Here is a 15,088-nt window from a genome sequence, read left to right on the forward strand (position 1 = left end):
AGGCCTAGGCTAATGTGGGTTTGCGTCTTAGATTTCTCTCTTTTTTTTTTTTTTATTTTTTTAATTTTGAGACAGGGTCTCACTCTGTCACTGAGGCTGGACTACAATAGCAGGATCATGGCTCACTGCTGCCTCGACCTCCCAGACTAAAGCGATCCTCTCACTTCTGCCTGCCAAGTTGCTGGCAATACAGGCACATGCCACCATGCCGGGCTAATTTTTTATTTTTTGTAGACAGGGTCTTCCCATGTTGCCCAGGCTGGTCTCAAACTCCGGGACTCAAGCGATCTGTCCGCTCTGGCCTCCCAAAGTGCTAGGATTACAGGCATGAGCCACCATGCCCGGCCCTGTTTTCCCTTTTACCAAAAAAAGTTTAAAAAGAAGAAAAAATGTTAAAAATAAAGCTTATAAAATAAGGACATAAATTTTTTTTATACAGCTGTATAATGTGTTCATGTTTAAAGCTAACTTATTATGAAGCAAAATGTTAAAAAAATAAAAAGTTTATAAAGTAAAAAAGCTACAGAAAGCTAAGATTAATTTACTATTGAGGAAAAAAAAAATTAATGTAGCCTAAGTGTGCAGTGTTTATAAAATCTACAGTATACAGTGATGTCCTAGGTCTTCACATTCACTCTCCACTCAATCACTGACCCTCCATTCAATCACAGTCCTGTAAGCTCCATTCAGGTAAGTGCCCCATAGTGGGCTGCCATTTTTATCCTTTATATTATATTTTTACTGTACCTTTTCTACATTTAGATATGTAAATACCACTGTGACACAACTGACTACTGTATTCAGTACAGTAACATGATGTACAGGTTTGTAGCTTAGGAGCAAGAGGCTATACCATACAGCCTGGTTAGGCTATACTATTTAAGTTTATGTAAGTACATTCTATGTTTACATAATTATAAAATTGCCTAACAATGCATTTCTCAGAATGTATTCCTATGGTTAAGCAACACATGATAATACTGGTACTACAACATGGATGAAACTTAAAGACATTATGCCAAGTGAATTAAGGCAGACACAAAATAACAGGTATTATATACAATCCCATTTTCAAAGAAATAGACAGTGATTACCAGAGGCTGAGGGGAAGAGAGAATGGAGAGTTACAGTTTAATGGGTACAGAGTTATGGTAAGGGATGATGAAAAAGTTCTGGGGATGGATAGCAGTCATGGTCATACAACAATGTGAATGTACTTAAAGACACTGAATTGTCACTTAATTGACACTTAATTTACTGGAAGTTAAAAAAATGTAGTACATAAAAAACCATAGTCTATTTTAAAGGAGTAAATTGGATAGTCTGTGAATTGTGTCTTAATAAAGTAGTTAAAACAATACAGCAGTGTTAAAACTTTTTGCTTCAATGATTAAACACAACTTAGAAAAAACTCAAGAGGAGAAGGAAAGCCTATTGTATATATCCATGTTTTTGCTTACCATATTCTTCCTTCCTAATGTTCCAAAGTGTCTTTTTTAAAAACTGTTTCCGTTCTGTTCACAGAACTTCCTTTACTCATAGGGTACATCTGTTGGCAACAAACTCTCTTAATTTTCCTTAATCTAAGAATGCCTTCATTTCTTCTTAATTCCTGACAGATATTTTCATTGGTTAGAAAATTTGGAGCTGACAATTCTTTGCTTTCAGGATGTGAAAAATGTTGTGTCACTTCCATTTGGCCTCCATAGATTCAGATGAGAAATCTACATTTGAATTGTTTTATCCCTATAGGTAACAGTAATTTCTCTGTCATTACTTTAAAACTGGTGTTTTTTTTTGTTTTGTTTTTTATTTTTTCTGAGACTTGCTCTCCTGAGTAGTTGTGACGACAGGCATGTGCCACCATGCATGGCAAATTTTTTTTGTATTTTTTGTAGAGACAGGGTTTCACCATGTTGCCCAGGGTGGTCTCAAACTTCTGAGCTCAGGCAATCAGCCTCCCAAAGTATTTGGTATTACAGGTGCAACCTATCTCGCCCAGCCTAAAATTGTTTTGTTAGTGTTCTGAAATGTGATTATGTGTCTCGGCATATATTTGTTTGAATTTATCCTGTTTGGAGTCTGCTAACCTTCTGGAATACAGAGATTTCTCTCTCTTGCCAAATTTGGTAAGTTTCCAGTCGTTATTTACTAAGGTGCTTTTCATCTCTGCCCTTTTTTTTCTCTCCATGACTCTGATAACACACATTTGCTTTTTTTGTCATATTCTCACAAGCTCCTCAGTCTTTTTTTTAAAGTCTATTTTCTATGTTGTTGTATACACTGAGTAATATATATTATTCTATCTTGTAGTTCATAGATTATTTTCTCTGTCCCATTCATTCTGCTAAGTCTATCTCTGAATGCTTTTTTTTTTTTTTTTCTGGTTCAATTTCTCTCATAAAATCTCTGAACTTTTTATTTCAATTACTGAATCAGTTATAAAAATTCTAATTTAAAAAAATTATTGGCCAGGTGCAGTGGCTCACTCCTGTAATCCCATCATTTTGGGAGGCAAGGCAGGTGGATCACTTGAAGTCAGGAGTTCGAGACCAGTCTGGCCAACATGGTGAAATCCTGTCTCTATTAAAAATACAAAAATTAGCCGGGTGTGGTGGCACATGCTTGTAACCCCAGCTACTCAGGAGACTGAGGCAGGAGAATCACTCGAACTTGGGAAGCGGAGGCTACAGTGGGCCGAGATTAAGCCACTGCACTCCAGACTGGGCAACAGAGCAAGACCCTGTCTCAAAAAATTAAAATAAGTAAATAAATAAAATAAAATAAAATATGAAAAATTATCTTCTTCTATTTCTTGATTTGTTTCAAGTATGTTCACAATTGCCCGCTAAGGCATTTTTATCAAGATTGCTTTAAAAATTTGCCGGATAATTCTAACGTCTTGGTGTGGACATACATTGTCTTCCCAAAGTGCTGGGATTTCAGGCATGAGCCACCATGCTTGGCAAATAACATGTGATTTTAAATTCAAAGCTAAACACTTTTGCAGTAGGGGCTCTAGATTTTATGAAATTTGTATTTTAGCTGGCTTTTTCTGAAACTGCTCCAGCAGAAAAGGGATAAAGCTGTCTCATTACTGCCAGCTGTAAGTAAATTCCAAGTTGCTTACTAGGTCTCCACTGAAACCTGAGTGTTGGGGGATGGGGAAGCTCCCCATTACTGCTAGGGAATGGTTAGAATTCCAATTCCCCAAGGGGTCTCCACTGACATTGTGGTGGGGTAGTTATGTTATTGCTAGGTGTTGGTAAAAGTGACTCGGCTACACCTCCTCTGACACCATGGCAGTGGAGGGAGAGACATATGATTGTTGGCCACGTATATGTCTTTCGAGAAGTGTCTGTTCACGTCCTTTGCCCACCTTTTTTTTTTTTGGAGATGGGAGTCTCGCTCTGTCACCCAGGTTGGAGTGCAGTGGTGTAATCTCAGCTCACTGCAACCTCTGCCTCCTGAGTTCAAGTTATTCTCCTGCCTCAGCCTCCCGTGTAGCTGGGATTACAGGAGCCCACAACCACGCCCAGCTAATTTTTTTGTATTTTAAGTAGAGATGGGGTTTCACCGTGTTGGCCAATGGTCTCAAACTCCTGACCTCAGGTGATCTGCCTGCCTTGGCCTCCCAAAGTGCTGGGTTTACAGATGTGAGCCACTACGCCTGGCCAAGAGTCTTTAAAATATTTTTATTATTATTATTGTTTTTTTGAGATGGAGTCTTACTCTGTTGCCCAGGCTGGAGTGGAGTGGCACGATCTCGGCTCACTGCAGCCTCTGCCACCTGGAGTTCAAGCAATTCTCCTGTCTCAGCCTCCTGAATAGCTGGGATTACAGGCATACACCACCATGCCCAGCTAATTTTTGTATTTTTTTTTAGTAGAGATGGGGTTTCACCATGTTAGTTAGGCTGGTCTCAAACTCCTGACCTCAAGTGATCTGTCTGCCTTGGCCTCCCAAAGTGCTGGGATTACAGATGTGAGCCACTGCACCTGGCCAAGTGTCTTTAAAAAAATTTTATTATTATTATTGTTTCATTGAGACGGACTCACTCTGTTGCTCAGGCTGGAGTGAAGTGGCACTATCTTGGCTCACTGCAATCTCTGCTGCCCGGAGTTCAAGCATTCTCCTGTCTCAGCTTCCCAAATAGCTGGGATTGCAGGCACGTACCACCAAGCCCAGCTAATTTTTGTATTTTTTTTAGTAGAGACGGGGTTTCACCATGTTGGCCGAACTGGTCTCAAACTCTTGACCTCAAGTGATCTGCCTGCCTTGGTCTCCCAAAGTGCTGGGATTACAGGCGTGAGCCACCGCGCCCAGCCTTGCCCACTTCTTAATGGGGTTTTTTCTTGTACATTTAAGTTCCTTATAGATGCTGGATATTAGATCTTTGTCAGATGCAGTTTGCAAAAATTTTCTCCCAATCTATAGGTTGTTTGTTTCTTCTGTTCATAGTTTATTTTGCTGTGCAGAAGTTCTCTGATTCTATGTCCATTTTTGCTTGTATTGCAATTGCTTTTGGCATTGTCATGAAGTCTTTGCCCATGCCTGTGTACTGAATGATACTGCCTAGATTGTCTTCCAGGGTTTTTATAGTTTTGGGTTTTACATTTAAGTGTATATGTGTGTATATATATATATTTTTGTGAGATGGAGTCTTGCTTTGTTGCCCAGCCTGGAGTGCAGTGACCTTAGCTCAATGCAACACCCACTTCCAGCATTCAAGTGAGTCTCATGCCTCAGCCTCTTGAGTAGCTGGGATTATAGGCATGTGCCACCACACCCTGCTAATTTTTGCTTTTTTATTAGAGATGGGGTTTTGCCATGTTGGCCAGGCTGGTCTCAAACTGCTGGCCTCAATGATCCACATGCCTCAGCCTCCCAAAGTGCTGGGACTACAGGTGTGAGCCACCTTGCCTGGCCTACATTGAAGTTTTTAATCCATCTTGAGTTTATTTTTGTATATGCTGTAAGGAAGGGGTCCAGTCTTCTGCATATGGCTAACCAGTTATCCCAGCACCATTTACTGAATAGGGAATCCTTTCCCCATTGCTTGTTTTTGTCAGGTTTGTTAAAGATCACATAGTTGTAGGTGTGCAGTCTTATTTCTGAGTTCTCTATTCTGTTTCACTGGTCTATGTGTCTGCTCTTGTATCAGTACCATGCTGTTTTGATTACTGTAGCCCTGTAGTATAGAAGAAAGGTAGCATGATGCCTTCAGCTTTGTTCTTTTTTTTGTGTAGGACTGCCTTGGCTATTTAGGCTCTTTTTTGGTTCCATATGAATGTTAAAATCATTTTTTTCTAGCTCTATGAAGAATTTCAATGGTAGTTTAATGGGAATAGTACTGAATCTATAAATTGCTTTGGGCAGTATGGCCATTTTAACAATATTTATTCTTCCAATCCATAAGCATGGAATGTTTTTCCATTTGTGTCTTCGCTGATTTCTTTGAGCAGTGGTTTGCAGTTCTCCTTATAGAGATCCTTCACTTCCCTAGTTAGCTGTATTCCTAGGTATTTTATTCTTTTTGTGGCAATTGTGAATGAGAGTTCATTCATGATTTGGCTCTTGGCTTAACTGTTATTGGTGTATAGGAATGCTAGTGATTTTTGTACACTGATTTTGTAGCCTGAGACTTTGCAAAATAAAGTTGTTTATCAGCTTAAGGAACTTTTGCTTAAGAAAACACTCCTCGGTGGCTCAAGCCTATAATCCCAGCACTTTGGGAGGCCGAGATGGGCGGATCACGAGGTCAGGAGATCGAGACCATCCTGGCTAACACAGTGAAACCCCGTCTCTACTAAAAAATACAAAAAACTAGCCAGGCGAGGTGGCGGGCGCCTGTAGTCCCAGCTACTCGGGAGGCTGAGGCAGGAGAATGGCGTGAACCCTGAAGGCAGAGCTTGCAGTGAGCCGAGATCACGCCACTGCACTCCAGCCTGGGTGACAGAGTGAGACTCTGTCTCAAAAAAAAAAAAAAAAAGAAAACACTCCTCAGTGGGTGCTTGCTGGTGTAAATTTGAATGAGGTGTGAAAGTTGATTACACAAAATGGAATCATTCATACCATATCCAACTAAAACGGAGTCAGGAGGCCATGGGGGAGGGCACTAAGGTCCCTGATCCAGGAACTGATTTTGCACTTCAACAGAAAATTCACAAGGATCTAACTATAACTAAGACTATGTCTTACCTAGTAACTGCTGCCACTCACCAATGACGACTGCACCAGTGACCTTTTTCTTTTCTTACTTTGTTTTTGAGACAGGATCTCACTCTGTCGTTCAGGCTGGAGTGCACTGGGGCAATCTCAGCTCACTGCAGCCTCAACCTCCCAGGCTCAGGTGATCCTCCTGCCTCAGGCTCCCAAGTAGCTGGATCACAGGTGCATGTCACCATATCTGGCTAATTTTTTTTTTTCTTTTTTAAATTTTTGCATACACAGGTTTTCATTATGTTGTCCAGGCTGGTCTCAAATTCCTGAGTTCAAGCAATCCAACAGCCTCAGCCTCAGCCTCAAACTCCCAAAGTGCTGGGATTATAGGCTTGAGCCACTGTGCCTGGCTGACCTTCTTCCAACCTTCCTCTTTTGCTCAATACAACCCCAGCCTTTCTCTTTGTTTTTCAGACACACTTAGGGATGACCCTGGTCTATGTGTGCTGAATTGCAATTCTTTTTTTTTTTTTCCATAGAAAACAGGGACTTGATCCGTCACCCAGGCTGGAGTGCACTGGTGCAATCATAGCTCACTGCAGCCTTGATCTCCTGGGCTCAAGTGATCCTCCTGCCTCAGCCTCCTGAGTAGGCATGTACCACCACACCTGACAAATGTTATTATTGTTTTATAGAGAGAGGTTCTCACTACATTGCCTAAGTTGGTCTCAAACTCCTGGCCTCAAGCAATCTTCTCTCCTCAGCTTCCAAAAGTGCTGGGATTACAGGCATGAGCCACCATGCCTGGCCTTTTTTTTTTTTTTGAGACAGAGTCTTGCTCTGTCACCCAGGCTGGAGTGCAATGGTGTGATCTTGGCTTACTGCAACCTCCACCTCCTGAGTTCAAGTGATCCTCCTGTCTCAGTCTCCCGAGTAACTGGGATTACAGGCATCCACCATCACTCCTGGCTAATTTTTTTCTATTTCTAGTAGAGACCATGATGGCCAGGCTGGTCTCGAACTTCTGACCTCAGGTGATCTGCCAGCCTTGGCCTCCCAAAGTGTTGGGATTACAGGTGTGAGCCACCACACCAAGCCTAATTATTGTATATTATTCCCAAATAAACCCTTTACTTGGAGATATATATTTATATTATCTGAATATATGTTTATTTAAGGCTTTAAAAAAGAGGCTAGGCGTGGTGGTTCATGCCTGTAATTCCAGCACTTTGGAAGGCTGAGGTGGGTAGATCACTTGAGGTTAGGAGTCTGAGACCAGCCTGGCCAACATGGTGAAACACTGTCTCTACTAAAAATATAAAAATTAGCTGGGAGTGGTGGTGCATGCCTGCAGTCTCAGATACTCAGGAGGCTGAGGTGCAAGAATTGCTTGAACCCGGGAGGAGGAGAATGCAGAGAGCCAAGATTGCACTACTGCACTCCAGCCTGGGCAACAGAGCGAGACTCCATCTCAAAAGAAAACAAAAACAAAAACAAAACACACATCTGTGTGCAGGTTTTTCTTTTCAATAGACATATTTTCAGATTATTCGAGAAAATACCAAGGAGCAAGACTGCCACATCAAATGTGCAGAGTACACAATTGATATTTTAATACTGATGATTTTCCAGTAATCTTGCTACTACTACCAGTAGCTTTTTTTCCAAAATCTCTTTGGATTTTTTTTATATAAACAATCATGTCATCTATAAACAGAAACAGTTTCATTTCTTGCTTCCTGATCATTATGATGACTCTTACTCATCTTCTTGACTTAATACACTGCCTAGAACATCCATACAATGCTGAGTCAAGAGTGGACAACTCTTCTTTCCAATCTTAGGAGGAAGCATTCAACATCACCATTAAGAATGATATCAGGCCGGGTGTGGTGGCTTACCAGTATCCAAAATAAAAAAAGCTGATCTCACTATAGGTCCTAGACTCATTAAGAGACTAATAAGGGGATGTTATAAATAATGTTATACCAATATCTTTAATAATTTAGATAAAATGGACAAGTTCCTTTAGAAATACAACGTATAAAAACCGAGTCAAGATGAACATCTGAATAGTCTATATCTTTTAAATAAATTGAGTACCTTACCATATTATTCACATAAAAAATTTCAGTTCTAAATGGCTTCCCTAGTGAAGCCTGGTATATATTTGAGAAAGAAGTAATACCAGTCTTCCAGAAAACAGAGGAGAAAACTAATTTTCCAACTAATTTAATGAGACTAGTCTACGCCTAATACAAAACCTGACAAAGACTTCAAGAGAAAAAAAAAAACAACTATAGAACAAAATTCATTCTAAAGACTTCTGCAGAAAGCTCTCAGAACTAAAAAGGAATTTTCTTATCTTATTAAAGACATCTGCAGTTAATTTTTCCCCCCTTTTTCTTTCTCTTTCTTTCTTTTTTATTTTTGAGATGGAGTCTTGCTCTGTCACCCAGGCTGGAGTGCAGTGGCGTGATCTCGGCTCACTGCAAGCTCCACCTACCGGGTTCACACCATTCTCCTGCCTCAGCCTCTTGAGTAGCTGGGACTACAGGCGCCCACCACCACACCCGGCTAATTTTTTTTTTTTGTACTTTTAGCAGAGACGGGGTTTCACCGTGTTAGCCAGGATGGTCTCAATCTCCTGACCTGCTGATCCGCCCGCCTCCACCTCCCAAAGTGCTGGGATTATAGGCATGAGCCACTGCACCTGGACACATTTTTTCTTTTTTTGAGACGGAGTCTTGCTCTGTTGCCCCATCTGGAGTACAGTGGCACAATCTCTGCTCACTGTAACCTCTGCCTCCTGGGCTCAAGCGATTATCCTGCCTCAGCCTCTTGAGTAGCTGGGAATACAAGTGCATGCCACCACACCCAGCTAATTTTTGTATTTTTGGCAGAGGCGGGGTTTTGCCATGTTGGCCAGGCTGATCTCGAACTCCTGACCTCAGGTGATCCACCTGCTTCCCAAAGTGCTGGCATTACAGGTGTGAACCATCACACCTGGCTGACAATTTATATTCATATACTTTCAAGTTCAACTGACACTTTTCCCATCTTCAATCTGTTATTAAATCTACATTTTGTGTTTTAAAATTTCAGACATATATGTTTTAGTTCTGGGACTTTCATTTGGCTATTGTTCATTTTTAAATTTTTATGTTTCCATTTTTAAGTTAAGATTTATCTGCTTATTCATAATAAGCATATTTTCCTTTACATCCTTGAACACAGTTATAACAATGACTTTAAAATCCTTGTCTGCTATTTTCAGCATCTGGATGACCTTGGAAATTGTCAGTGTTGACTGCCTTCTCTCTTAATATGAGTTATATTTTCATGTTTATTAACGTCCAGTAATTTTGGATTGAATTATGGACATTATAAGTAATACATCACAGAGATTCTCAATTGTGTTATTATCCTATGAAAAGAACTGGTTTCGGCCAGGTGCAGTGGCTCATGCCTGTAATTCCAGCACTTTGGGAGGCTGAGGTGGGCAAATTGCTTGAACTCAGGAGTTTGAGACTAGCCTGAGCAACATGGTGAAACCCCATCTTTATCAAAACTACAAAAAAATTAGCCAGGTGTGGTGGTGCATGCCTGTGGTCCCAGCTATTTGGGAGGCTGAAGTGGAAGAATCACTTGAGCCTAGGAGGCAGAGGCTGCAGTGAGCCAAGATTGCACTACTGCACTTGAGCCTCAGCAGCACAATGAGACCCCCATCTCAAAAAAATAGAAAAAAAATAAAAAATAAGAAAGAAAAGAAAAGAAGTTTTTCTTTGCATTAGAGCAAGCAGTTACTGTGGGTGAATCAAAATCTGTAACACTGTCTTTCATGGGGTAGGCAGTAGCTGAAATCCCTACTTAGTATCTTTAGTCTTAACAACTTTACTGAATTCTGGCTATATATACATAGTTTAGGGGTCAGTCACCTAGATATGTGGCTTGAGTTTATATGCAAAATTTGCAGTTTCCCCTATTAGCATTTTATCCTTCACTTTCCTGCTGCCATAGCTGTCCTGAAACATGGCCCTTAAATAATCAGTAAGATTCAAGGTTTCTAAGTGCTTACTTGTACTGCTAACTGGGACCTGGCCACAGACAAAGAGCTATACAAGTGGGAAATGCAACCAGTGTGCTTCTCCTCTTCTAATTATTGATTTTTCTTCAGTTTGTGCCTGCTTTTGATTGCTCTCCAGTGACTTAGGATTACTATGTTTTAAATTTGTCCAGTTGATGAATTTTTTTTCTTATTTATTTATTTTTTTGAGAGTCTTGCTCTGTTGCCCAGGCTGGAGTGGAGTGGCATGATCTCGGCTCTCTGCAACCTCTGCCTCCCAGGTTCAAGTGATTCTCGTGCCTCAGCCTCTTGAGGAGCCAGTACTACAGGCACGCACCATTACGTCCAGCTAATTTTTGTATTTTTAGTGAAGATGGGGTTTTACCATGTTGGCCAGGTTGGTCTTGAATTCCTGACCTCAGGTGATCCACCAGCCTCGGCCTCCCAAAGTGCTGGGATTATAGGTGGATAATTGTTATTCCCGGGACGGTGAGCCTGATATAATCTACTCTTTCAATAACAAAAGTAGAATTCCTAGTCTTTTTTTTTTTTTCTTTTCTTTTCTTTTTTTTTTTTTTTTTTTTTTTGAGATGGAGTCTCACTCTTGTCACCCATGCTGGAGTGCAATGGTGTGATCTTGAACTCTTGCATTCAAGTGATCCACTCACCTAGCCTCCCAAAGTGCTGGGATTACAAGTGTGAGCCACTGCGCCCAGCCTAGTTCTTATTTTCAAAGCCTATTTATCATAAGCAGATTTTAAATTTGCTGAGAGCCTGCTTCCACTGCTATGATCTCATTAGTAAATACAAAAGACTCTTTCAAAAGAGCTTTGGCACTAATTCTAGAGAATAAGGAACTTACTCTTACCTTCATTAAGTAAGCACACATAAAGTTTATGTAGCTGAGAATTAAACCTTGTAACTTCATGTTGTAGTTAAATCTGTCTACAGCCACCCAACACAGAATAATTCAAGCAAACTAATCTTTACTGAAGAACTTGTTTATGTCTGCTGATTAAAAATCTCTGCTGGTACTGAACTCTCTCAGGGAGAAAAGGGAATTAGCTAATCAGAATATAAACAAGAGCTCCACAGTCAAGAGGGTCAAGAGAATCATAGTTGAAAAAAACACTACAAGACATAGAATCAACATCAAGTATACAATTAAGGTGCTCCTGGTTTCATACTATGTGTTTAATGAACCCCTTTAAAGCAATTTTGTTTAAACAAACCGAATATGTGAAGAAAACCTGTCACCTACATTCAATATTTTATCCTAATTTCTTCGTTTCTTTTTTTTTTTTGAGACAGAGTCTCACTCTGTTGTCGGGGCTGGAGTGCAGTGGCGCGATCTCCGCTCACTGCAAGCTCCGCCTCCCGGGTTCACGCCATCCTCCTGCCTCAGTCTCCCAAGTAGCTGGGACTACAGGCACCCGCCACCATGGCCAGCTAATTTTTTGTACTTTTTAGTAGAGACGGGGTTTCACTGTGTTAACCAGGATGGTCTCGATCTCTGACCTTGTGATCTGCCTGCCTAGGCCTCCCAAAGTGTTGGGATTACAGGCGTGAGCCACCACGTCCAGCCTTCTCCTTTTCTTTCATTTGTATGGCAAATATTTGATAAATTTCTATTATGTACCAGGTACTGGGAAATCCAGGGAGAGTAAGAAGGACAATGATCCTGTACTACTGGAGATTATAATCTAATGGAGGAGACAGATAAATAAATAAATATTGTAATTACAGATATAGAGAGTGATGTTACCTACAACAAAGAGAGGTGAAGCCTCTTTTGGTGAGACAATCAGGAAAATTATTTTAAAGAAAATGGTATTGAAGCTGATACTGACATTAAGATCATCCTTAAAAGAGTATCAGAAACCAACCATGGGAAGACTCTGAAAAAGAGCTTCTCAGGCAATGGGAATAACAAGCATAATGACCCTCCAGTGGGAAAAAGCTTGCTATGTTCTAGAAACTGAAAGAAGGCCAGTATGATACAATATAGTGAATAAGATTGAGATGGGAATGAATAAATGGAGAGAGATGGGGTAATCAGGAACCAGATCATTCAAGTCAAAAAATTTGCTTTTTAATCTGATGGTAAGCCATGCAAAGGTTTTAAGTATGATCTGGGTTAGCTTAAAAAATAATTTGTTTTTACTGAGTAGAGGCTGGGCCACATGGAAACATGACTGGAAATAGATCTGTTAGATGGCCATTGCAGCAGCCTGAAGAAGAGATACTACTGTCACAGACTTGAGAGAGAGCAATGGAATTTGGAGAGAAGTCGGATATATTTCAGGGATAGAAACACAACAGAACTTGGAGATGAACTGGATAAGGGACAGAAAAAAAATGGGAGGAACTTAGAATGACTTCTTGGTACCTTTTACTTATCTGATAAGCTCAATAATAGGGTCCTAGAAGGTACTACAATCCAAATGCTAAACAAAGCCTTGACATTTTTGCCAAGAATGAACAGTAGAATAAATATCACTCCATTTTCAAGCAGATAAAGAGTAAAAACAGTGGGGCCTCTTTCTCTGATCATATGTGTGTATAAATCATCTGTTTTTGAACGTGGAAAGTATTTGACACTGAACGGCTAACTACTTGGTTTTTCCTAGATGACATACCTAGGGAAACAAAAGGTACAGACATAGTGTTATTTATTTAATTTTTTTTAGAGATAGGATTTCTCTCCGTCAACTCAGGCTAGAGTGCAGTGGCAGGATCACGACTAACCATAGCCTTAACCTCCTAGGCTTGGGTGATCCTCTCACCTCAGCCTCCAGAGTGGCTGGGACTACAGACCTGTGCCACCACACCCAGCTAACTTTCTTATTTTTTGTAGAGACAGAGTGTCACCAAGTTGCCCAGGCCATCAACTCCTGGGCTCAAGCAATCCACCTGCCTTGGCTTCCCAAAGTGCTAGGATTATAGACATGAGCCACCATGCCCGGCCCAGTGTTATTTATTAAGGCTCCAGTGAACAAGATTTATGCCACTGTGAACCCCTGACTATCAAACAGTGTACAAAATTCTTCAGAGTAGGGCCGGGTGTGGTGGCTCAAGCCTGTAATCCCAGCACTTTGGGAGGCCAAGACGGGCGGATCACGAGGTCAGGAGATCGAGACCATCCTGATTAACCCGGTGAAACCTCGTCTCTACTAAAAAATACAAAAAACTAGCCGGGCAAGGTGGTGGGCGCCTGTAGTCCCAGCTATTCGGGAGGCTGAGGCAGGAAAATGGCATAAACCCAGGAGGCGGAGCTTGCAGCGAGCTGAGATCCGGCCATTGCACTCCAGCCTGGGCGACAGAGCGAGACTCTGTCTCAAAAAAAAAAAAAAAAAAAATTCTTCAGAGTAAGTTTAAGTAAAATGGTAAAGAAGAGCTTGATCCCACTGGAGAAACAGAAATAATAACAAGATTAAAAAGACATTTCCCTCAAACCCAGGAAATACTGTTTCTTCTCAGCAATATATTGTGTGGACTTAGTACTTACCAACATGAATGGGCGCTGGGAATAATCCATATTCATGCTCTCCTGGAGTATACTCCAGCTTCTCTTTCTTTAATTGGATCAATCGACTCTTTGGGCTGTGATAAAAAAATAATGGGAAACAGTTAAGAGGCAAAAAAATTTCTTCCTGTAGTCAAATACAGATAACAGATCATTCTACGAGGAGAGGGTACCAAGTACATTGAAAAATTAAAAAAAAAAATCTTTACTTCTGAAATTGTCTTTAAGAAAGAGGCTCTTGGCTGGGCATGGGGGTTCACGTCTGCAATCCTAACACTTTGGGAAGCTGAGGTGGGAGGACTGCCTGAGCCCAGGAATTTGAGACTGGCCTGGGTAACAAGTGAGACTCTATCTCTATTTTTTAAAAAAAGAAAGAAAAGAAAGAGGCTCTTTTATTTTCTCCAACAGTTTTGGAGAAGGAACACAAATTTTAGATCTGATTACAATGACTGCCTTATATTTGGTTACTTTATATCAATACTGTGAAGTAGGTAAGCGGAAAGATGCTGTATAAGACTGAGTGACTTGCCTTGATTTTAGTAGTTGGGAAGGAGATTTAAGCTTCAAAACCTCAGTTTCTTGCTCAACATCTACTCACTATATTATTCTCTTGCTTTTATTCCACCATGTCTCTCTAGGCTTGTGTCTTCTACTCACATTATTGGTTTGTTTCCTAAAGTTTAAAATGAGATCTCAAGAGATTTCATAAATATATAAAGGGGAAAAAAAGAAGGAAAACAAAAAACAAAAATGAGAAAAAAGGGCCTTAGAAGAGCCTCATTTAATCATGACTATATTTTAGCTTAAAGCTCCACTTAATTCTTTTTTTTTTTTCCCAGATGGAGTTTCACTCTTGTCACCCAGGCTGGAGTACAATGACATGATCTCAGCTCACTGCAACCTCCGTCTCCCAGGTTTAAGCAGTTCTCCTGCCTTAGCTTCCCAAGTAGCAGGGATTACAGGCATGTGTCACCACGCCTGGCTAATTTTTGTATTTTTAGTAGAGATGCGGTTTCACCCTGTTGGTCAGGCTGGTCTTGAACTCCTGACCTCAGGTGATCCATCCGCCTCGGCCTCCCAAAGTGCTAGGATTACAGGCGTGAGCCACTGTGCCCAGCCTGAAGTTCCAGTGAATAAGGCAAAGCTGATATATTTCTTTCCTCTAATAAAATTATAACACACTGACTTTTGCCGGGCGTGGTGGCTCACGCTTGTAATCCCAGCACTATGGGAGGCCGAGGCGGGTGGATTATGAAGTCAGGAGTTTGAGACCGGCCTGGCCAACACAGTAAAACCCCGTCTCTACTAAAAATACAAAAATTAGCCACGCTTGG

At 40.8% G+C, this 15,088-nt stretch overlaps 1 protein-coding gene across 2 annotated transcripts in view; it reads right to left on the reverse strand.

Moving 5' to 3' along the window:
- ASH1L (ash1 (absent, small, or homeotic)-like (Drosophila)) overlaps window positions 1-15,088 on the reverse strand; it is a 245,447-nt gene that overhangs the window by 66,587 nt on the left and 163,772 nt on the right. For both annotated transcript variants that reach the window (XM_011987546.1, XM_011987545.1), the window contains exon 6: window positions 13,737-13,831. In XM_011987546.1, the coding sequence (XP_011842936.1) occupies window positions 13,737-13,831 (95 nt within the window). The remainder of the gene's footprint in view (window positions 1-13,736; window positions 13,832-15,088) is intronic.

The sequence above is a fragment of the Mandrillus leucophaeus genome, unplaced genomic scaffold (assembly GCF_000951045.1).
Source record: "Mandrillus leucophaeus isolate KB7577 unplaced genomic scaffold, Mleu.le_1.0 Scaffold310, whole genome shotgun sequence".
Classification (NCBI taxonomy): domain Eukaryota; kingdom Metazoa; phylum Chordata; class Mammalia; order Primates; family Cercopithecidae; genus Mandrillus; species Mandrillus leucophaeus.